Here is a 23,067-nt window from a genome sequence, read left to right on the forward strand (position 1 = left end):
GACTGAAATTGACCAAAATGGACCATGACTTTTCTAGGGCCCTAATAATAATGTCATGAGAGGAGTCCCCAGATAGCGTTATCACACAGTCTTTCAAAGTCTCAGAGATTAACTTTAAACATCCACGTGTAGCCGCGGGCAGTTCGTTCAGAGTAAGGGGGATTTAAAAATGGCGGCCAGACGGGAACATGCAAATAAAGCCCAGGATATTTAAATCCCGGGCTTCATTTGCAACTCCGGTTCCCTGATTTGCCTACCTAACTCGAGTTACCGAACTATTGTAGACATACCCTAACAGATTTATTAGGATGTAAGCTTTACTTGGAAGAAATCTTACGCCCTAATAAATCTGTTAGGGTATGTCTACACTAGAAAGTTAGTTCGAACTAACGGACGTTAGTTCGAACTAACTTTCCTATGCGCTACACTAGCGCTCCGCTAGTTCGAATTTGAATCGAACTAGCGGAGCGCTTAGTTCGAACTAGGTAAACCTCATTTTACGAGGACTAACGCCTAGTTCGAACTAGCTAGTTCGAACTAAGGGCTGTGTAGCCCTTTAGTTCGAACTAGTGGGAGGCTAGCCCTCCCCAGGTTTCCCTGGTGGCCACTCTGGCCAACACCAGGGAAACTCTATGCCCCCCTCCCGGCCCCGGACCCCTTAAAGGGGCACGGGCTGGCTACGGTGCCCGTGCCAGGTGCAAGCCTGCCAGCATCCAGCTAGCAGACCCTGCACCTGGCACGGCACAGAGCCACCCACCCGATGCCCCCCAGCCCACCCCCTCTTGCCGGGACCAGGCTGGCGGCTCCCAGGAGCTTGCCCTGGACCGCAAGAGGCGGGCACCTTCCTGGGCTAGTGCGGACATCGTGGACCTCGTCCACGATCTCCGCACTAGGCACAGGAAAGTGGCCGTCTAGGGCAGGAGAGCTGCCAGCCTGGCCACCCAGGACCAGGTGTGCATGAAAATCAAGGGGGTCCACTGAGACCCCCGACACTGAGCCCTGAGCTTACAATGGCCGTACTGGGTCAGACCAAAGGTCCATCTAGCCCAGTAGCCTGTCTGCCAACAGCGGCCAACCCTAGGGACCCTGGAGGGGATGGACCGAAGACAATGACCAAGCCATTTGTCTCGTGCCATCCCTCTCCAGCCTTCCACAAACTTTGGGCAGGGATACCACTCCTACCCTCTGGCTAATAGGACTCCATGGACCCAACCTCCATCACTTTATCTCACTTCCCTTTCAACTCTGTTCTAGTTCTAGCCTTCACAGCCTCCTGCAGCAAGGAGTTCCACAGGTTAACTATTTGCTTTGTCAAGAACAACAACTTTCTCTTACTAGTTTCAAGCCTGCTACCCATTCCTTTCCTTTGGTGTCCTCTAGTCCTTCTTTATGGGAACTCAGGAAGAACTTTTCTGAATGCACCCTCTCCACCCAACCCCTGCTTTTAGAGACCTCTATCCTGTCCCCCCTCCGTCTCCTCTTTTCTAAGCTGAACAGTCCCAGTCTCTGTAGCCTCTCTTCATATGGGACCTGTTCCCAACCCCTGATCATGTTAGTTGCCCTCCCCTCTCCCAGCCTTTCTCTTCCCCTCTCCCACCTCCTTTTCCCAGTCTCCCCCAGTTTTGTTCAATAAAGACAGAGTCAATGTTGGAAGAAACGTTATCTTTATTTTGTACATCAATAAGAAGGGGGGCTAGGGAAGGGCAAGTGGAAGGAGGTGAGGGAGGAATGGGGTACGAGCCCCCGATGGGGAGGACTGGGCTGGCTCTGCGGGCTTCTGGGGGTGGAAGCTCTCCTGCAGCCCCCCAATTACTCCCTCTCCCCAGATGGCAGCCTGCGGCAAGTGCAGCCGGGCTGATGGCCGAGTGGTGTGATGTGCCCAGTGTGGGCACTCAGGGCACTCCAAGCCAGAACTTCTTTGCTACCGGGGCACCCCTTAGAACTGTGTGTCCGGGGTGGGGGTCGGGACCCTTTAAGCGCAGCCCTCGGCTAGCCTGAGACAGTATCTCCACGCTCTAAGTCCTCCTTTTATGCCCTGCCGGCACTGCTTCCGGCCATCCTTAAGCCCTGTTCAGAGTCCACTCAATGTGGACTTACTAGTTCGAACTAGCAAAACGCTAGTTCGAACTAGTTTTTAGTTCTAGATGCGTTAGTTCGAACTAGCTTAGTTCGAATTAACTAATTCGAACTAAGTTAGTTCGAACTAGCGCTGTAGTGTAGACGTACCCTTAGTCTCTAAGGTGCCACAGGACTCCTCACAGTCTACAAGTATTTTTTATTACCTCTGAGCAAGTTTTTAGTATTTGAAGAAATGCTGTGATGTTAGTGTTGTGATGCCATGGTTTTTGGAGAGATGTGCCAGGTGGCAGAGAATTTGCTGTCTACTGTGTTCTCTAGATTTGGAGGCAACTCTTGAGGCTCCATTGCTCTCCCAAGAATTCTGCTCCCCCTCAGCAGAGGGATGAAAGCATCATCACTAGATGAAGTGCTATAATAGTGCTTGTAAGGGCAGACATAGCTTAATGTCTCTGGCAAACCGTAGAATCATGAGAACTTTTCAAAGGAGAGCTCTCAAGAATCCCAAGCAGCTTTCCCCAGATGACTGGATTCTATTAATGTGTGCAGGTTGCAGATACTTCAGAGCTAATGGCAGCCATTCAAACAGCCTTTGAAAATGTCACTCAGAAGCGACTGATGCCCAGTGGTACATGCAATATCACAAAAGTAAGTCAGTTTCATCTTCTGGCTCCCTCTTTGAGGCGCCTGTATACTGATCTGCGTCTATCTGTCACAGTACATACCTACTCATCCACCAATCCCATACTTATCATGATATATAAACACTAGTTAGTGTTGGATCATGAAAGATACTACAGATGTAAAGCTGCTATTGAGTCCCATGCGGCTGAAATCCCCTACAGACTGTTCCCTGTGGATTGTTCCACCAGAGATCAAGACACCCAACATCAGATCCCATCTGCCCTATTCTTCTCTGGGGCCCACTGTAGGATTACTCCCTGGACATTATGTCCCAGGGCTTCGTACAGTCTGGTTTTCAACACCCTTCAATCCTTAATTAGAATTTTAAAAATACATACTTTTTTAAAAAAAGACAATCTTTCTAAAAGTGCATCAAAAAGTCAAAAATAAAGTTTAAGCTAGCAATGTAGGAGAAAGATTGGATGGCTAACAGTGACTACCTTGAATCCCACTTAGCCATCCAATCTTTCTCCTACATTGCTAGCTTAAAACTTTATTTTTGACTTTTTGGTGCACTTTGTTCTTTTCTTTAGTCTTTTGGAGCGCTTTTAGAAAGATGGTCTTTTTAAAAAAAAAAAAATTTTAATTTTTGTCTTTTTGGTCGTAAATCTAGTGTGATGCCTATGGCAGGACGGAGGTCTGCTTGTGGTGTGCTCTTACCTACAGCGCCGCGAAACCAGTTCCCCCCCCTCCACGAGCTGAGGCTTACTTGTGATGGCTCCCCCAGTCAGGCCGGAGGAGGGGCGGCGGCAAGAGGCCTATGATGTCTCCTGTGGTCAGGCTGGCGGGGGGTGATGGAAGGTGGGGGTGGAGGCAAGAGGTCTATGACAGCTCCTATGGTCAGGCCGGTGGGGGAGGGGCTGGCGGCAAGAGGCCCGTGATGGCTTCCGTGGTCAGGCTGGCGGGGGTAGTAGGCCGGCAGCTAGGGTTGCCAGATTCTTTAGAAAAAAATACCAAACATGGCAGGGAAAAAATTGGTTGAGAAAAAACAATAACTACAAAAAACAGGGGACCAAATTTGTAGAGCAAGAAAAAAAGGCACAAAAGAAAGAAGCACTGTGCCTTAAAAATCCCACACTCACCTCTCTCTCCTCCCCCGCCAGATGAGGCAGGAGGAGTGGGGGAGAATGTCCCAAGTGGCCTTCCATCTGAGAAAAACAGAAAATACCGGACATTTTACATGTCCAGTATTGTCTGTTTTTTTTTACTGGACAGAGGCCGCAAATACCGGACTGTCTAGACCAGTGGTCCCCAACCTATAGAGGCTCCCGGGCGCGGGGCCACTCACACGCCGGGGGCGGGGCCACTCACGCGCCAGGGGCGGGGCCACTCATGTGCCAGGCGCTCGGGGGGTGGGGCCATGCATGTGCCAGGCGCCCGGGGCGGGGCCGCGCGTCCTGGGACATGCCAGGGGCGGGGATGCCCTTGCACCCGGTGCCGGCATGTGCCCCAGGGCCGGGGCCGCCCGAGCGCCTTGTGCCGTGGGCCCGGGGCTGGCACTGCCACCCGAGCCGCACGCCTGGGGCCGGCACCGGCACCGCATGCCCGTATGTGCCCCGAGGCTGGGGCCGCCAGAGCGCCGCGCACCAGGCGCCGGTGCATGTCGCGCGCCTGGGACCGGCGCCTCCAGTGCGCCGCGCGCCAGGGGCGGGGCCGGCCCAGGTTGTCGGCGGGCGCACACAAATGCCCCGGTGGGCGCCATGGCGCCCGCAGGCACCACGTTGGGGACCACTGGTCTAGACCAATACCAGACTCCTGGCAACCCTACCAGCAGCAAGAGGCGTAGCACAGATGCAGGCAGCAGAGGCTGCCTGCAGGGGATGGCGGGGACAGCCGACCAGAGGGGCTGGGAGCCATGTGGCACAGCACAGAGCCAGGCAGGCCACCTGAAGGAACTGGTGGGGGTGGCCTGCCAGAGGGCTGCGTGGGCCGCCTGCAGGAGCTAGCAGGAGCAGTCTGCCAGGGGTGGGGGTAGCTGCGTGGCACAGAGCAATGCAGGCTGCCTGCAAAAACTGGTGGGGGCAGCCTGCCGGGGGGGGGCTGGGCATGCCACCTGCAGGAGCTGGCAGGGGCAGCCTGCTGGGGGTGTCCAGGAGCTGCGCAGTGCGGCACAGAGCCAGGTGACAGAGCATGCTTGCAGGAGCTGCTGGGAGCGGCCTGCTGTGTCGGCCACAGCATCAGCGCCTCCCTGGGAGTGGAGCCATGTGGTGCGGAGCTGGTGAGGGGGCTGGGAGCCATGTGGCATGAAGCCAGGTGGCAAAGTACGCCTGCAGGAGCTGGTGAGGGCTGCCGCGTTGGCACATGTGCAGCAGCTGGGTTGCGTTGGGTGCGTATGCAGGAGCAGCAAGTTGAAAATCCTATGACAGACAGACAAGAACGGTGGCCACTTAATAGAAAGATTGTCTAAAAAATCTTCATCCTGCTATCACCTGCTGCTGGGGGAAAAACAGCTACTCTCTTGTATTGTAATTGGAGTTTTGCAAGCTATGGGTGCAGACTTGTACTTCACTCAGGTGTGTGTGCACACGGAAGCCAGAAATCTTGTCCTAGCAGTAACTGTAGATGAAGTGCTCATGCTTCTGGCCCGTTAACCCTTCCCCAGGCTGTTCAAGGGCTCCAACCCCAATCAGTTCCTTCACACTGAGCATGAAATGTTAACACTCCAGTGTAGAGGACATAGAGTGGTTTGTGGAAGATATCTTTGTGCCCACATGTTGAAGAACAACTGTCACAGTCCAAGTAGGTAACCACTCTTCTTTGATTGTGTGCAAATGTGTATTTCACTCAGGGGACTCAGAAGCCAAGTTAGGGGGCAGAGTCTACTTATAGATGACTGCAACACTTGCCTTCCCCAAACTTGCATCTGATCTAGATGCAACACTAATAGCACAATAGTAAAAGAATGTGAGGCAGACCAAGAAGCTGCCCTGAAAATGTCCAATATCGAAACCATCATTGAGGAATTTGGTTAATATAGTTTGGGCACTTGGCAAATATGCTCACAGCTTCTGTGGAGGTGAAATCCAAGCTGTCCTACATGCCATTGTAATGCAGGATGTTATCCAGCTAGAAATGGCTTCTGCAGAAACTACCTGACCCTTCTTTGGAGCCACATAGGAAACAAAAGTCAAGGTGAGGAAAAAATGGATCAATTCTTTCCAAACAAAATGCCATGCATTATCTCACGTCCAAGGAATGAGGATGCTGTTTGTCTGCATTCTTGCATGGATCAGGAAAAACACAGATAAGTAGATTGTCTGGTTAAGATGAAACTTTGCTGCCACTTCAGATAAAAGCTTAGGATGTGTTCTCATGACCACCTTGTCTTTGCAAAACTGAGTATATGGTGGTTCTGCCATTAGGGCTTGCAGATCACTAACTCTCCTTGCCCAAGAAATGATCTTTTGGCATGGGAAAGGCAGAGACCAAGATGCAAAGGGCTCAGACAGAGGATCCATGAGGACACCCAGCACAGTGATAAGGTCCCACAATGGAATCCCTTCCTTCACTGGGGGAAAGGGAAGAATGACACCTTTCAAAAGTCTCATTACCATGGTGTCTGAGAAAACTGATTTCCCTTCGACTGGAGGAGAAAATGCAAAATCATCCCCAAGTGGACCACCAATTAACTGAGAGACAGACCAGAGAACTGAAGGTGTAACTGGCACTCCAGAAAGGCATTGCATTTAGTTGAATTCCCTGGCTAGAAACCTAATTGAAAATATTTTCATTTAGCCAAATAAGCAGCCCTACTAGAGGGAGTTCTACTATTAAATAATATGCCTTGCTTCCCAGGTTTTAAGACATGCACTTCATGCAAGGACACAATGCCTATTTTGGATGGGTATTCATAATGCATTCACTGTTTAGGTAAGTTTCACATTCCATAAAAGTACACTTACTGTAGCAACCTCAAAGCTTGAGTGAGAAGAGACAATGGTCTCCAACTCAAATTCATCTTACTAGAGAAATCTTGAATGCCCACTTCAGATCCTGGACATCCCTTGACAAGGGACTCTCTGGGAACATCTTTGGTAGACAGAGCTAGTGTTATTTCTTCTACAAAATGGAGGAAAAGAGCCACTTTCTTCCTAAGCATAGAATAGTAAAAAAAAGGTATCAGGAGGAAGGTCCTGCAGTAAGTGAAAAGAAGGTGCTAGGGAGGAGCTATGGGGAAGTGGCCCAAGGAATAATAGCTGTCATGCAGCTGATTCAGGAAACATTACAGACAGCTGCTATCCAGTGTCCCTGGGCGGGAACCCAGACTAGAGGGTGAGCCCAAGTTCCCCCAACTCCTTATTTCATAGACTCATAGGCTACTAGAACTGGAAAGGACCTTGAGAAGTCATCAAGTCCAGTCTCCTGCCCTCATGCCCTCAAGCACTATAGATCATCCCTGAGAGATGTCTATCCAACCTGCTTTTAAATATCTACAGCGATGAAGATTCCACCATCTCCCTAGGCAATTTATTCCAGTGCTTAACCACCCTGACAAGTAGGAAGTGTCTCCTAATGTCCAACCTAAACTCCCTTACTGCAGTTTAAGCCCATTTCTTCTTGTTTTATCAGAGACCAAGGAGAAGAATTTTTCTTCCTCCTCCTTGTAACATCCTTTTACATACTTGAAAACTTCTATTATGTCTCCTCTCAGTCTTCTCTTTTCTAAACTAAACAAATCCAATCAATTTTTTCCATCTTCCCTCATAGGTCATGTTTTCTAGACCTCTAATCATTTTTGTTGCTTTACTCTGGATCTTCTCCAATTTCTCCATGTCTTTCTTGAAATGTGGTGCCCAGAATTGGACACAATACTCCAACTGGGGCCTAATCAATGCAGAGTAGAGCAGAAGAATGACTTCTCGTGTCTTGCTCACAACATTCCTGTTAATGCATCGCAGAATAATCTTTGGGTTTTTTTGCAACAGTCACACTGCTGACTCATATTTAGCTTGTGGTCCACTATGACACCTAGATCTCTTTCTTAGTATTCCTTCTTAGACAGTTGTTTCCCAATCTGTATGGCCGTGTCCAGACTCAGGGGTTTTTTCGGGAAAAGTAGCCTTTTCCCGAAAAAACTTCCCCTGCGTCCAGACTCAAGCCGCGTTCTTTCAAAATTATTTCGAAAGAACGCGGCTTTTCTTTCGATGGCGGTAAACCTCATTTCACGAGGAAGAACGCCTTCTTTCGAAAGTTCCTCTTTTGAAAGAAGGCGTTCTTCAATGTAAAGAGGCCGTCTTCGAAAGAGAGCATCCAGACTCGCTGGGTGCTCTCTTTCGAAAAAGCGGATTTCTCTTTCGAAAGATCCGCCTGCAGTCTAGACGCAATCTTTCGAAAGAGGCTCTTTCAAAAGATGCTTTCGAAAGAGGCTCTTTCGAAAGAAGCCTGCAGTCTAGACATAGCCTATGTGTGAAACTGATTGTTCTGGGGCACAGACTATCCAGTAAGTTCTTGGACTGCATTGGAGACAACTTTTTATTTCAGAAGGTTGAAAAAGCTACCGGGGGGAAGCTGTTCTAGATTTGATCCTAACAAATAGGAAAGAACTGGTTGAGAATTTGCAAGTGGAAGGCAGCTTGGGTGAAAGTGATCATGAAATCATAGAGTTCACAATTCTAAGGAAGGGTAGAAGGGAGAACAGCAAAATAGAAACAATGGATTTCAGGAAGGCGGATTTTGGTAAGCTCAGAGAACTGATAGGTAAGGTCCCATGAAAACTGAGACTGAGGGGAAAAACAACTGAGGAGAGTTGGCAGTGTTTCAAAGGGACATTGTTAAGGGCCCAAAAGCAAGCTATTCCGATGTGTCAGAAAGATAGAGAATATGGCAAAAGACCACCTTGGCTTAACCATGAGATCTTGCATGATCTAAAAATAAAAAAGGAGTCATATAAAAAATGGAAAGTAGGACAAATTACAAAGGATGAATATAGGCAAACAGCACAGGAATGCAGGGGCAAGATTAGAAAGGCAAAGGTGCAGAATGAGCTCAAACTAGCTACGGGAATAAAGGGAAACAAGAATACTTTTTATAAATACATTAGAAGCAAGAGGAAGACCAAGGAGAGGGTAGGCCCACTGGTCAGTGGGGAAGGAGAAACAGTAACAGGAAACTTGGAAATGGCAGAGATGCTCAATGACTTCTTTGTTCTTCTTCGAGTGGCCCCGTGGGTGCTCCACTCTAGGTGTCGGGTCCCGTCCCGGCGCCGCGGCTCGGAGACTTTTCATAGCCGTGCCCCGCCGGCTCGCGCATGCGTGGTTCAGCAGGGTAGCGTTCGCGCCTTTGATCAGCCGCGCGCGAGCCGGCAACCGTCAGTTCCTCTCAACCGCCTCAGGTCGCGGTCGGAGCTCCCTGATTTCTCTTCACTGATGGTTTCTTTAGATAGTTCTCCACTGTAAATAGTTAGAGTCAGTTAAGGTTAGTGTTAGTTGTGTTCCTTTTCTTGTTCTCTCTGTAAAAAAAAAAAAAAAAGAAAAAGAAGAAGAAACTTCTCTCTCAAGACTTCGGCGAAAGCCGCCTCACAGTGCTGGTGAAATTGACTACCCGGGGGATTACACAGGCATCCCTTACTTTTGGTGGCAATGCCTGGCTCAACTGGGTTCAAAAAATGTTTAAAGTGCCGTGAAGCCATGCCAACTGCTGACGGCCATGACACTTGTATCAGGTACCTGGGGGAAACTCATGTCCCTGACAAGTGCACTCATTGTAGAAAATTAACTTCAAGAGCCCGAAGGGAGCGGGAGATGAAAGTCAGGATGTTAATGTTTGACAAGGCTCTGCAGCCTGATCCGATCCCTCCTGCAGCCACAAAAGCCTCGGGGCATAAGAGGAGAGCGGCTTCTCCGGGGTCGGCTCTCTCCAAGTCAACAAAGCCATCCCCGACGCGTTCTCTCCCTGCGGCAGCCACAGCGTCGGCAGGAGCTTCCAAGGAGACCCCCCGGAGATCTGGTAACCCTGCTGGGGCTGATAGGGGAGAACCCCCGCTGCCCAGAGGGAGATTGGCTTCAGCGCCGACATCGGGAGCGGCAGCGCAGCTGGCCGACAGGTCTGCACCGGCTTCAGCAGCGCGCTCCCTGAAAATGACAAACACGCCAGGACCGCAACTGACCAGCCTCTCCGCACCGGCTTCAGCGGCGCCTGATGCATCGGTGCCTATCCTGCCTGCCCCAGCGTCGGCACCGCCCCCTCCAGCACCGCCTGAGCCAGAACCGGCTGATGCTTCAGGGCCGGCACCGTTGTTAACCACGGCACCGGACGTACCACAACAGCTGACTTCTCCAGCACCGCTTCACTTTCATTCGGTGCCTGGCTCCCCCATGCGTCTGGGGATGGATGGGGCTTCTACACCTAGAAAGTCACTATCCAAGACTCATTATAGGGACAGATCCCTTTCTCCAGCTGTTTCATCGGGAATTCATGATTGCTATCGTATTTACGTATCTCCTTCACGAATTGGGCGCAGCCGCCATGACTACAGGGATGCAGTGTATTTAGACACACATCGGTCCCGTTCACGATCCCATTCACCCTCCCGTTTTTCGAGGTACGGGTCTGTTAGACGTTCTCCATACCGCGTCTACTATATCCATCATGATAGTGCACGCTCCTCTCGGCACTCCTCCCCGTCGCGCTCCGAGCCCTATTATGACCGCTATCATAGATCATATTACGATCGTCCCCAACGTGACTATACTCCATCATCACGCAGAGGATCTTCCTGCGTCCGCCAATCACCAACAGCGAAATACTTACCTCACCAATCACAGCCATTACATTCGCCTTCTCCAGCTAAAAGTCCAACGATCCAGCTGGACCAGTCTGAACCCGAAGAGGGACAGTTGTCTGAAACAGAGGACCCTAAGCCGGGGACTCCTCCAGCAGACTGTTCCTCGTCTTCCCCGGATTAGGCGATATGCCCAATTGACATCTCTCCGCTGGATGATCTGAAACACTTTCAGGATCTCTTCAAACGAGTGGCGGGCACGCAGGAAATACAGCTGGAGGATGTTCCAGTTAAGAAACACCGCCTCTTGAAAAACCTTCGTCCACAACAACGTGCAAAGATCGCATTACCAATCGATGATGCAATAATGGAAGTGGCGGATGAGATATGGCAAACCCCAACATCGGTTACCCCTACGAGTAAGAAGGCTGACAAGAAGTATTTTGTTCCAGCGAAAGGCTTGGACTTTTTATTCAATCATCCCCAACCTAATTCGTTGGTAGTAGACGCAGCTCAACGTAGGAATAAGGCGCCACAATACAGAAATACCCTTCCAGACAGGGAGAATAAAAAATTAGATATTTTTGGCAGGAAAGTCTACTCCTCAGCCACGCTGTTGTTACGAATTGCAAACTACTCAGCCCATCTATCGAATTTCGATAATTACTCGAAGTTAACAGAGCTGTTACACCATCTGCCAGACAGCAAAAAGCCACTCCTGAAAGCAATAGTTCAAGAAGGATACGCATCATGTAGTACTGCACTACAGATTGCCATGGATGTGGCTGACACAGCAGCTCGAGCCGCTGCTACAGGTATAGCCAGGAGGCGATCATCTTGGCTTTCATCGGCAGGGGATCCAAAGGAGTTGCAAAATAAGGTCGAGGATCTGCCGTTTGACAAACTAAAACTCTTTGCGGCAAATACTGATGAGGTTCTCCATTCGGGGAAAGATTCCCGTACAACTCTACGTACGCTTGGGATGTACACTCCCTCCTTCAAACGCAGACGTTATTTCCCTTATCAACGGAGATATGATTTCAATTTTGCTAGACAGCAGACACGTCCCTTCGACAACCAGCGCCCTAAACAGCGCCCTCAACGCAAGCGGCCACAGCAGAATCGTCCAGCTAATCAGTCATCAACTAAGCAGCAAATTTGACTTCATTGTCGAGGACGCAAGCCAACTACCTTTAATCAACACGGAAAAACATCATCTTTTTCACCATCGCCTACGTTCTTTCTATCACCGGTGGTCTGCAATCACCACGGACAGATGGGTACTAGAAGTAGTTTGGTCCGGCCTCTCCATCCCTTTTCTCTCTATTCCCCCTACCACTCCCCCTCCCCCGTCCCTTTTCAGGGACCCCTCTCACAAGAAACTGTTGAAGCAGGAAGTTCAACGCTTGCTCGCCATCGGAGCAATAGAGGGCGTCCCCAAACAGTTCTGGGGAAGGGGGTTTTACTCCTGATATTTTCTCACCCCAAAGAAGTCGGGAGGTTGGAGACCCATTCTAGACCTTCGAAAGCTGAACCGGTACCTTCGAAGGCTCCGTTTCAAGATGGTAACCTTATCAATCATCATTCCGTCGTTGAACAAAAAGGATTGGTTTGCAGTCCTCGATTTGCAGGACGCCTACTTCCACGTAGAGATTCACGTGGCGCACAGACGTTTTCTTCGTTTCCAGTTGGGGAGCGAGCATTATCAGTACAGCGTCCTACCATTTGGTCTAGCATGTGCTCTGAGAGTTTTCACCAAGACATTAGCAGTGGTCGCGGCCCATTTACGCAGACTGGGGGTGACAATATTTCCTTACTTAGACAATTGTCTCCTCAGGGGTGCAACGTATATGGAAACATGTCACATGGTCCGGACAGTATCCAACGAATTTGCAGCTCTGGGCCTCCTCATAAACTCAAAGAAGTCATCGTTAGTTCCCTCCCAGAGCCTGATGTTCATAGGTGCGTGACTCGATTCAACTGCAGTGCGAGCATACTTACCACTAGAACGTTTTACGGCAATCAAAGAGCTGGTACACACTGTGGTGCATGCTCCAACAATTCCCACACGTGTTTGTCTGCAGCTGTTGGGACACATGGCCGCCGCAATCATTGTAGTGCGCAACGCAAGGTTACGTTTTCATTGCCTCCAGCATTGGTTAGCCACGGTTTACATTCCGTCAAAGCACCCTGTCCACAGGCCAGTAGTGGTGCCACGGTATGTCCGGGATTCCCTCCAGTGGTGGATCAACCCGGCCAATCTTCTCACGGGCGTTCCATTTCATCGACCACAACCCTCAACACAAATCACTACAGATGCCTCCCTTACAGGTTGGGGAGCTCACATGAGCAACCTTACGGTTCAGGGACGTTGGTCGACACAAGAGATGCTACTGCATATCAATGTGCTCGAATTAAGAGCGATACGACATGCTTGCAAACATTTCCAAGCCCACATTCAGAATACAACGACCAGGATTTTAACGGACAATATGGCGACTATGTTTTAAATCAACAAACAAGGGGGTGCCCGATCCCGTTCTCTTTGCGCAGAGAGCACTCGTCTATGGAATTGGTGTATCGCCAACAACACCGTTCTCACAGCATCCTACCTTCCAGGCATCGACAATTTAATAGCAGACTCTCTCAGCAGACGTTTTCCTCACGACCACGAATGGGAGGTACGTACAGACATACTGACTCGTATCTTCGATCGATGGGGATTTCCAACAATAGATTTGTTCGCGACAGAACTCAATTCGAAATGTCCCGCTTATTGCTCGAGAGCCAGAATAGGACGCCACTCCCTGGGAGATGCCTTTCTTCTCCACTGGGGCACATCGCTACTATACGCCTTTCCCCCGGTAGTGTTAATTCCCAGGGTTCTGGAAAAGATCAACATGGACGAAGCCCGGGTGATCCTTCTAGCACCGTCATGGGCTCGTCAGCCCTGGTTCTCAATGCTCCACCAGATGTCAGTGAGAGCACCATATGCTCTGCCTCCTCTTCCGAATCTGTTGACCCAGGACAACGGAGCCCTCAGGCACCCGAGACCCGAAGTTCTACACCTCACCGCATGGATGCTTGCTGGTTCACCGACTTCAAACAATCATGTTCTCGGCGAGTCAAGGAGGTGTTGATGCACAGTCGAAAGGAGTCCATACGAACCGCTTATGCGGCTAAGTGGTCGAAGTTCCAAGCATGGTGTACGGACAACAATGTGGACTCTCGTTTTGCAACCCTACCCTGTATATTAGAATACCTCCTGCAGTTACATGACAAGGGCCTGGCTCTTGCATCTCTACGAGTGCACTTGGCAGCAATTAATGCCTTCCACCACAGGGATGGCGATTTTTCGTTGTTCGCGCACCCTACTACAAAAAGATTTCTGAAGGGGCTCTCGAACCTTCACCCCCCGCGAAGGCCTCCTCCTCCCTTATGGAATTTGGATTTAGTCCTTCAAACTCTGACTCGTCCCCCTTTCGAGCCCCTAGCTACAGTGTCATTGCACCTACTTACTGTCAAACTAGTATTCCTCCTAGCCATTACGTCGGCTCGCAAGGTGAGTGAGATAGCAGCTTTTATGGCCTCACCGCCCTATACAGTCTTTTCGAAGGAATCGGTGACACTGAGAGCCCATCCAGCGTTTATTCCAAAGGTTTCCTCTGACTTCCACATAAATGAGCCGGTGGTTTTACCATGTTTCTTCCCGAAACCCCACTCCTCATCACAAGCGGCACAGCTGCATACGCTGGATGTGAGGAGATCCTTAGCGTTTTACATTGACAGAACACGGGATTTTAGGAAAACAGACCGTTTACTACTATCATTAGCACGTCAGTCAAAAGGGCAACCACTAAGTTCTCAGCGTATCTCGAAACTAATAGTTTCATGTATATCCATGTGCCATTCATTACGGGGGAAGCCTCTCCCTTCTCTTCCAAAAGCTCATTCAACTAGGGCAGTTGCTACTACTACAGCCTTCCTCAGTGGAGTGTCCTTTCGTGACATTTGCAGAGCGGCAACATGGTCGTCTAATGTGACTTTTATGAAGCACTACGCTATAGTCGATCAGTTTGCTTCAGATGTTTCTGTGGCTACGGCAGTTCTACACCGTGCTGGTAGTCTTGATTCCGTAGCGTCCTGATTCTGTTCCGTGTACTGCTCCGGAGTCACTTAGAGTGGAGCACCCACGGGGCCACTCGAAGAAGAAAAAGAAGTTACTCACCCTGTGAAGTAACGATTGTTCTTCGAGATGTGCCCCGTGGGTGCTCCACGACCCGCCCGTCCTCCCCGCTCCGGAGTTTTTCTCTCTTAATTTGTCTTTCAGATGAGCGGGTGAGAGGAACTGACGGTTGCCGGCTCGCGCGCGGCTGATCAAAGGCGCGAACGCTACCCTGCTGAACCACACATGCGCGAGCCGGCGGGGCACGGCTATGAAAAGTCTCCGAGCCACGGCGCCGGGACGGGACCCGACATCTAGAGTGGAGCACCCACGGGGCACATCTCGAAGAACAATCGTTACTTCACAGGGTGAGTAACTTCTTTTTTCGGTCTTCACTGAGAAGTCTGTAGGAATGCCTAACATAATGAATGCTAGTGGGAAGGGGGTAGTTTTAGAAGGTAAAATAAAAAAAGAACAAGTTAAAAATCACCTCGAAAAGTTAGATGCCTATGAGTCACCAGGTCCTGATGAAATGCATCCTAGAATACTCAAGGAGCTGATAGAGGAGGTGTCTGAGCCTCTAGCTATCATCTTTGGAAAATCATGGGAGACAGGGGAGATTCCAGAGGACTGGAAAAGGGCAAATATAGTGCCCATCTATAAAAAGGGAAATAAGAACAACACAGGAAACTACAGACCAGTTAGTTTAACTTCTGTGCCAGGGAAGATAATGGAGGAAGTTATTAAGGAAACCATCTGTAAACACTTGGAAAGTGGCAAGGTGATAGGGAACAGCCAGCATGGATTTGTAAAGAATAAATCATGTCAAACTAGTCTGATAGCTTTCTTTAATAGGATAATGAGTCTTGTGGATAAGGGAGAAGCAGTGGATGTGGTATACTTAGACTTTAGTAAGGCGTTTGATACGGTCTCACATGATATTCGTATCAATAAACTAGGTAAATACAACTAAGATGGGGCTACTATAATAACGTGGGTGCATAACTGGCTGGATAACCGTACTCGAGAGTAGTTATTAATGGTTCACAATCCTGCTGGAAAGGTATAACAAGTGGGGTCCACAGTGGTCTGTTTTGGGACCGGGTCCATTTAATATCTTCATCAATGATTTAGATATTGGTATAGAAAGTATGCTTATGAAGTTTGCAGATGATACCAAGCTGGGAGGGGTTGTGACTAATCTGGAAGATAGGGTCATAATTCAAAATGACCTTGGCAAATTGGAGAAATGGTCTGAGGTAAATAGGATGAAGTTTAATAAAGACAAATGCAAAGTGCTCCACTTAGGAAGGAACAATCAGTTTCATACATACAGAATGGGAAGCGACTGTCTGGGAAGGAGTACGGCAGAAAGGGATCTAGGGGTTATAGTGGACCACAAATTGAATATGAGTCAGCAGTGTGATGCTGCTGCAAAGAAAGCAAACATGATTCTGGGACGCATTAACAGGTGTGTTGTGAGCAAGACACGAGAAGTCTTTCTTCCACTCTACTCTGCTCTGGTTAGGCCTCAATTGGAGTATTGTGTTCAGTTCTGGGCACTGCATTTCAAGAAAGATGTGGAGAAATTGGAGAGGGTCCTGAGAAGAGCAAAGAGAATGATTAAAGGTCTAGAGAACATGACCTATGAGGGAAGATTGAAGGAATTGGGTTTGTTTAGTTTAGAAAAGAGAAGATTGAGGGAGGACATGATAGCAGTTTTCAGATATCTAAAAGGGTATCATAAGGAAAAGGGAGAAAACTTGTTCATCTTGGCTTCTGGGGATAGAACAAGAAGCAATGGGCTTAAACTGCAGCAATGGAGGTTTAGGTTGGACATTAGGAAAAAGTTCCTAACTGTCAGGGTAGTCAAACACTGGAATAAATTGCCCAGGGAGGTTGTGGAATCTCCATCTGTGGAGCTATTTAAGAGTAGGTTAGATAAATGTCTATCAGGGATGGTCTAGACAGTATTTGGTCCTGCCATGAGGGCAGTGGACTGGACTCGATGACCTTTCGAGGTCCCTTCCAGTCCTAGTATTCTAGGATTCTATGATTCCTAAGTGGAGTACTTTGCATTTGTCCTTATTAAACTTCATCCTGTTTACCTCAGACCATTTCTCCATTTTGTCCAGATCATTTTGAATTATGACTCTATACTCCAAAGGACTTGCAGCCCCTTCCAGCTTGGTATCATCTGCAAACTTAATAAGTGTTCTCTCTATGCCAATATCTAAATCATTGATGAAGATATTGAACAGAACCCTGTGGAGCCCCAATTATTATGGCCTTCCAGTGTGAGTGTGAACCATTCATAACTACTCTCTGAGAATGGTTATCCAGCCAGTTATGCATCCAACTTATAGTAGCCTCATCAAGGTTGTATTTCCCTAGTTTATTGATAAGAAGGTCATGCGAGACCATATCAAATGCTTTACTAAAGTCTAGATATACCACATCCACTGCTTCTCCCTATCCTACCAAAAAAGACCCTTAAAAACAACAAATAGTCTAGTAGCACCTTAAAGACTAACAAATCATGTAGATGGTATCATGAGATTTCATGGGCACAACCCACTTCTTCAGATGACAGGAGTGTTGGAAATCCAGATCCAAGAATAAATAAGGGAAGGGATGGGGGAGGAAAAAATGTAGGGGAGGAAGAAAAAAAGAGACAGTGAATAGATACGCTTCAGAGGGATAGACAAGTTAGTCTGCACCAGGAAAAACTTAAAAAACAACAAATAGTCTAGTAGCACCTTAAAGATTAAATAGTTACAAGAGGCTGATAAGAACCATTAGTTGGCACTTGGAAAGAAAGATGACCAATACTAGATTCTACACAGACATCAAGAACCATTAGCACCTTCATTGGTTGGTTGGTTAAGTCATTAAGATATGGAAGATAATGTCCAAGCCATCCGATATTCCAGTTCATACCATTTGCATAAGAATTAAACTTGTGAATGAAGTTAAGTTCCAACCCTTCTCTGTGTATTTGGCTTATGGAATTGGTCTGAAACAAAACAGCAATTTGGAGATCCATTAATGAATGTCCAGGAAGATTAAAGTGTTCTCCAACAGGTTTTTGTGTATTACCTTTTCGGATATCTGATTTGTGTTCATTAATTCTTTCCTGTAGAGACTGTCCAGTTTGGCCAATATACATTACAGTGGGGCAATGGTGGCATTTGATGGCATAGATCACATTAGTGGATGTGCAGTTAAATGAGCCTCTGATTTGGTGGCTGATATGGTTGGGTCCAGTGATGAAATCACTTGTGTAGATGTGTGGGCAGAGTCGGCACCAGGACTGATTGCAGGAGTGGGTTTCTGAATAATTATAATGGAGGTGTTGTGTGGTTACTGGAAAGAATTTGTTTGAGGTTAGGGGATTGTCTGTAAGTGAGAATTGGCCTTTCCTCCAAGGCCTCTGAGAGTGAGGGTTATTTTCCAGGATAGATTGTAGATTGTTGATAATGCGTTGGAGGGGTTTAAGTTGTGGACTGTAGGTGATGGCAAGTGGAATTCTGTTGTTTTCTCTTTTGGGTCTGTCTTGAAGTAGTTCATGTCTGGGAACTTTTTTGGCTCTGTCGATCTGTTTTTTCACTTCTCCGTGTGGGTATTTCAGTTTTAAGAATGCTCTATATAGATCCTGTAAGTGTTTGTCTCTGTCTGTGAGACTGGAGCAAATCCGGTTGTATTTTAGGGCTAATCTGTATACAGCCAAGTGGAGAAGGACTGTTTTGGAAAGGAGTCTGGCCTGTCCTCAGTCTACTTGGAGGGGAAGTAGAGATTATTAAGATTGGTTCCTTCTCTTTCCCCTATGCAGGCCAATGATGAGGGTGGCTAAATAAATGGCAAGTTTGTGCCATTGGGAAAAGTGTCTAAATTGAGGGCTGCCGTGTGCCTTTGAGGTGAGCAATCTGCCCAAAAGTACGGGACCCACTGAGACAGAGAAAGAGCTTTCTTAAACATCCATCCTGCATACAGACAGTTCCTATGAGTCACAATAGGAAAAGACCACCTACAGTACATAGTGCTACCCTTCAGACTTTTGATGGCCCAAGAGTTTTTACCAAAACCCCAGTAATAGTGGCACATTTGCGTAAACAGGAAATATTGATCTTCCCCTACCTATAGATGACTGCATACTGAAAGGACCTACTCAAGCAGAAACCATAAATATTACCCAGAAGACTATCACCTTCTTTCCCATGTTAAGGTTAGAAATTAGCAAACTGAAATCTGGTCTAAACCCTGTACAATAATTGGACTTCATTGGAGCATACCTAGACACCATAGAGGCAAAAGCTTCATTACCATTGACTAGATCTGATGCACTGATCACTCTCTCATCAGTGATTTTGCTTATGAGCAGGACTGGGAACACAATTCCTAGGGGATGCCTTCCTTATCAGATGAAACATCTCTTCAGTACACATGATACACAAGATAAAGTGCTCCACTGAGGTCTGGATTGAGCCAGGTGAGCCACGGGCCAAAAAGTTTGAGACCAACTGCTCTAGATGTTAGACCCACATTAGCATTCTACCTGGTGTGACAGACTCAGGCCAGAAAGGTATAAAAGAGTAGTGGAAGAAAATATATCTAGGTAAAATGTAACCATTCTGAAAATCACTGAGATTGTTCATCTTCACAAAGGGATCTGCAATATCAAAACAAAGACTTTTAAAATGCATCTCCAACTGCATCCAGCTATGCTATCAACAACAACAAAAAAGAACCCCTGATGGGGATCAGAGCTCATCCAATGACATCCATACTTTTTGAATAAAGTACCAATCACAGAGATATGTCGAGCCACCAGTTGGATGTCCAGACACACTCATTAATCACTACCCAATCATATAAAGCTGTGGGATAGCTACCCTAAATGCAACTGTACTGCCAGACCTGGAGCACTATGCTTGGCTGTGGGAGTAGTGCAGTCAGCTCTGCATGGCTGCTGGGGACATACTGCACTTTTGCATCAGTTCAGCCTCCCCTAATCAGTTCTCCAATGTAGCCAGATTGATAGAACTGTCTCCTGCTCATCAAACTTCTGAAGGTAACTTTCAACAGCAGGTACCTGAAGATGCCAACCCAGCACAGCTTGCTGCATGTGACTTACCAACAGCTGGCCAGAAACCATCACAGGAAGAGGTATCAGACAGCATCAGTTCTGTCGATTCAGAGCCAGGTAAGAAAATGTACAGAGGATACATATAGCCCCTGCACACACACAAAGCTCCTCCAGATTATAGCCACCCAGAGATTCCACAACTCCTCTTTCTGATGACCTCACTGGGACTTGGATACAGCCACCTTTGTACTAGCAGAGTAGATAGATAGGCTAGCGATTCACAGAACAACTACATTTTGTCTGTTATTCTTTGCATGACTAACATTTAGGGCTCCTCCTGTGCAAGACTCTGCACAGATTCAGATTCACCTCACAGAGCACTGCATAGACCCACAGTGAGACAATCAGAATAGACACAGGATGGGAAAGGAAACAGAGGCACTGAGAGAGGAAGGGATTTCCCCAATGTCATGCAAAAGCTCAAGAGTCTTGTGCCCTGCTCCCTTGGCTGGTCTATCTCTATCCTTAACACCCTTCAATTTCTTATTCCTTTCTCTAACCCCTTCACTCTCCTTTCTCCACTGAGCAGTCCCACAATGACTCCAAGATCATTTCCTTGTGCAATTACTATTTCCATTACACCTACATTGGAGATGTTTGAATGGTCTTCTCTTGTCTGCATTCACACACACTCCAGTGGATTTTGCCCACCATTCGTCCATAGATTTCATGGCTAGGGACCATTCAGACCATCTGGCATAATCCTCTGTATCAAACAGACGAGACCTGGTGGAGCGAGGATGAGTCATTCCGAGAAATATCTGATCTGGATGTAAAGCCATTAAGCAATATAGAATCCCAACCAGCCTTGATAGGGAATCTCTCTCCTCATTAAACATTTTCCTCTTATTCCTAGTGTTAATTTATTCAGCTTCCAGCTGCTGGCTCTGCTCAGTCTGTGTTTACCAGATTCACAAGCCCCTAGGATTATATGAGGCCTTTGCTGAGCCTGGGAAAGCAGTCCCAATTGCATAAAGCTTGGTTTCAATGTAGCATTTTCCAGCAACAGAACAATGTAAGCCAGTTCACATGAGAGCATCGTGTTCATTTGATGTTTACAGCTTTTCTGCTGGGCAAAGCTGACTTGTGGGAAGAAATGAGTGAAACTAAGAGGAGGAAGACAGCAAACATGGAGAACAATGCAAGTGGGGCTCCAGAGCAAGAGCCACCAGGTGGTTCACAGGAAGGAACAGATAATCTCATGACAGACTTTGGCAGCCAGCTGTGTTCTTGCCTGTGGTGTCCCAAGGATGGAGCAGATGCCAGCATGTTCCTAGGTGAAAGAAAGGAGGGCTATACTGCTGTATCACTGAGCGAAGGCAGGAGCAATGAGAATATGTGGCAGGTTGGTCAGGGAAGACACTCTCCGGAAATAAAACTGGGCTTGAGCAAAAGGGAAGAACCAAACATGATGGCACCCAAGGGCCATGTTCTCCAGTAAGGAGGAGAGGTGTGTCCTGAAAGAAGGAGCATAGCCTTCAGAATAAATCAGTGCTGTGTTCTACAGGGCCTTCCTTCTCTACCTCACCTTCCCTGTCTGCAAAATGGAGATAACACAGACCTAGCTATCTAGGGAGCTGTGGCCACAGGTATTAATATGTATAAAGTAGGGATGTTAAATATTGGTTAATTGAATAGTCGATTAACTTCATGAATTCTTATTGGTTAGTCAACTATTCTATAGTCCCTGGGGGTGGGGTTGGCAGCTAGTCACTCCAGCCTCACTCCTGAGGAGCCCCTTGCCATTCCACACTGCTGTGTCTCTATCAGAGGCAGCAGTCCGGGGTGTCAGGCAGGAGCTGGTCTGTGAGGGGAACCCCTCGCAAACTGGCTGCCTGCCACCCTGTGCTGCTGCTCCTGTCCAGGGGGGTGGATGTCTAAGCTCCCAGACCCGACACAAGCTGGAACTGAGCCAGGCTGCCTGCCCATCTGGCTCCTAATACACTTTAAATGCAGAGATACAATGGGAGTAGGTCCTGAACCCAGTGCAAGCTGGGCAGCCTGCTGAAAAATTTATAGGCAAGTGGCAGAGGGGAAATGTGTTTAGTCTATGGCATTAAACTATAAGCTTTTGCTTATTGGTTAATCGGTTAATCAACTACACTGTTACATCCCTAGTATAAAGCATTTTGAGAGGCTTAGAGAGAAGGGCTAAGGATTATCTATCAGGACTAATGCGGAAACATGGCTATTGGGATTTCTTTTCAAAAATCCTGGATTATGCAAAAGTCTAGGTCTGGTTTTCAGATAAGAGCAAGGTGGGCTGAGAATCTGGAGCTCTAAGAGGGGAGTGGAGGGGTAGGGTCTAGTGGGTTAAAGCAGTGTGTGAGGTGGGATATAGGACTCTGGGTTCTAGTCCCAGCTCTGAGAAGGGAGTGGTGTCTAATGGCAAGAGTGGGGAGGGCAGGAACCCACTGACATCTGTGGGAATCACATGTACTTAGTATCTTGGCCAAAAGGGCCCTGTTTGGCACAAGGGAAACACCAGAAGTTCTTTGGATTGGAGACTTCTGTTTACAAAAGATACCTGTTATTAGTGGTCCCAGGATTTTAGAAGCCCAACATGAAAGGGGCCTGAATTTGAGAGTGATGGCAGTGTCCGGAAATCAGGGTCCTTACAGCAAAACTAGTTGGATGCTTAAAACATGAGGCACCTGATGTCACTCCTTGCTTTGGAAGAATTTGGCCTGAATGTGTGAGCAGTATCTGGGGTGGTGGGACATGGCCTCCAGATGCTACTGTAACTCCCTTGCCAGGGGGATAATTCTCTGCTCCTGTCCAATCACAGACCAATGCCTGTTTGTATTTGTCCTGCAGAGTGACCAGTTGTGGCTGCAGGAAATTTCCAATCTTTCTGAATGGACGTCCTGAAATGGAGCCAGCCCTAGCCAAGGGTATGAGATTAACTGTGCTCCCCATGCAAAGACAAATAAAGAACATCCATTCAATGGGGTTCTTGTTCTTTACTGTTGGATGACAATAGAGCCTAAAGGCCCTGATCATGCACTACGACACTTCTGTGCTAGGCACTATACAAAAGTGGTCCCAAATACCTGACACTGTTGTATTAGGAGGAAGGGAAGATGGGGATGGGGCTGTATGGAGGCCAGGATGTTGTGTCCAGATGGGGGTCAGGGCAGAGTGCCACAGCCAGGCTGCCATAGCCAGAGCAGAACCACATCACCAGGGCCTGCTGCAAGATCGAGTCTAAGATCAGGCTACTGCAGCCAGATGAGGACCAGGGCTAGGCTTTCTCGTCCAGATGGAATCTGGGCC

At 48.0% G+C, this 23,067-nt stretch overlaps 1 protein-coding gene across 6 annotated transcripts in view; it reads left to right on the top strand.

Moving 5' to 3' along the window:
- Nucleotides 1-22,739, top strand: part of TOP6BL (TOP6B like initiator of meiotic double strand breaks) — a 76,414-nt gene extending 53,675 nt beyond the window's left edge. The window contains exons 13-16 of one of the 6 annotated variants that reach the window (XM_075939264.1): nucleotides 2,626-2,724; nucleotides 19,731-19,848; nucleotides 20,853-21,068; nucleotides 22,609-22,739. In XM_075939264.1, the coding sequence (XP_075795379.1) occupies nucleotides 2,626-2,724; nucleotides 19,731-19,848; nucleotides 20,853-21,068; nucleotides 22,609-22,613 (438 nt within the window). In that variant the 3' untranslated portion in view covers nucleotides 22,614-22,739. Of the gene's footprint in view, nucleotides 1-2,625; nucleotides 2,725-19,730; nucleotides 19,849-20,852 lie in introns of all 6 variants that reach the window. The other 5 variants (XM_075939263.1, XM_075939267.1, XM_075939266.1 and 2 more) reach the window with 5 other exon arrangements.
- Nucleotides 22,740-23,067: the final 328 nt, after the last annotated feature.

Source organism: Pelodiscus sinensis, chromosome 11 (assembly GCF_049634645.1).
Source record: "Pelodiscus sinensis isolate JC-2024 chromosome 11, ASM4963464v1, whole genome shotgun sequence".
In the NCBI taxonomy this organism is placed as follows: domain Eukaryota; kingdom Metazoa; phylum Chordata; order Testudines; family Trionychidae; genus Pelodiscus; species Pelodiscus sinensis.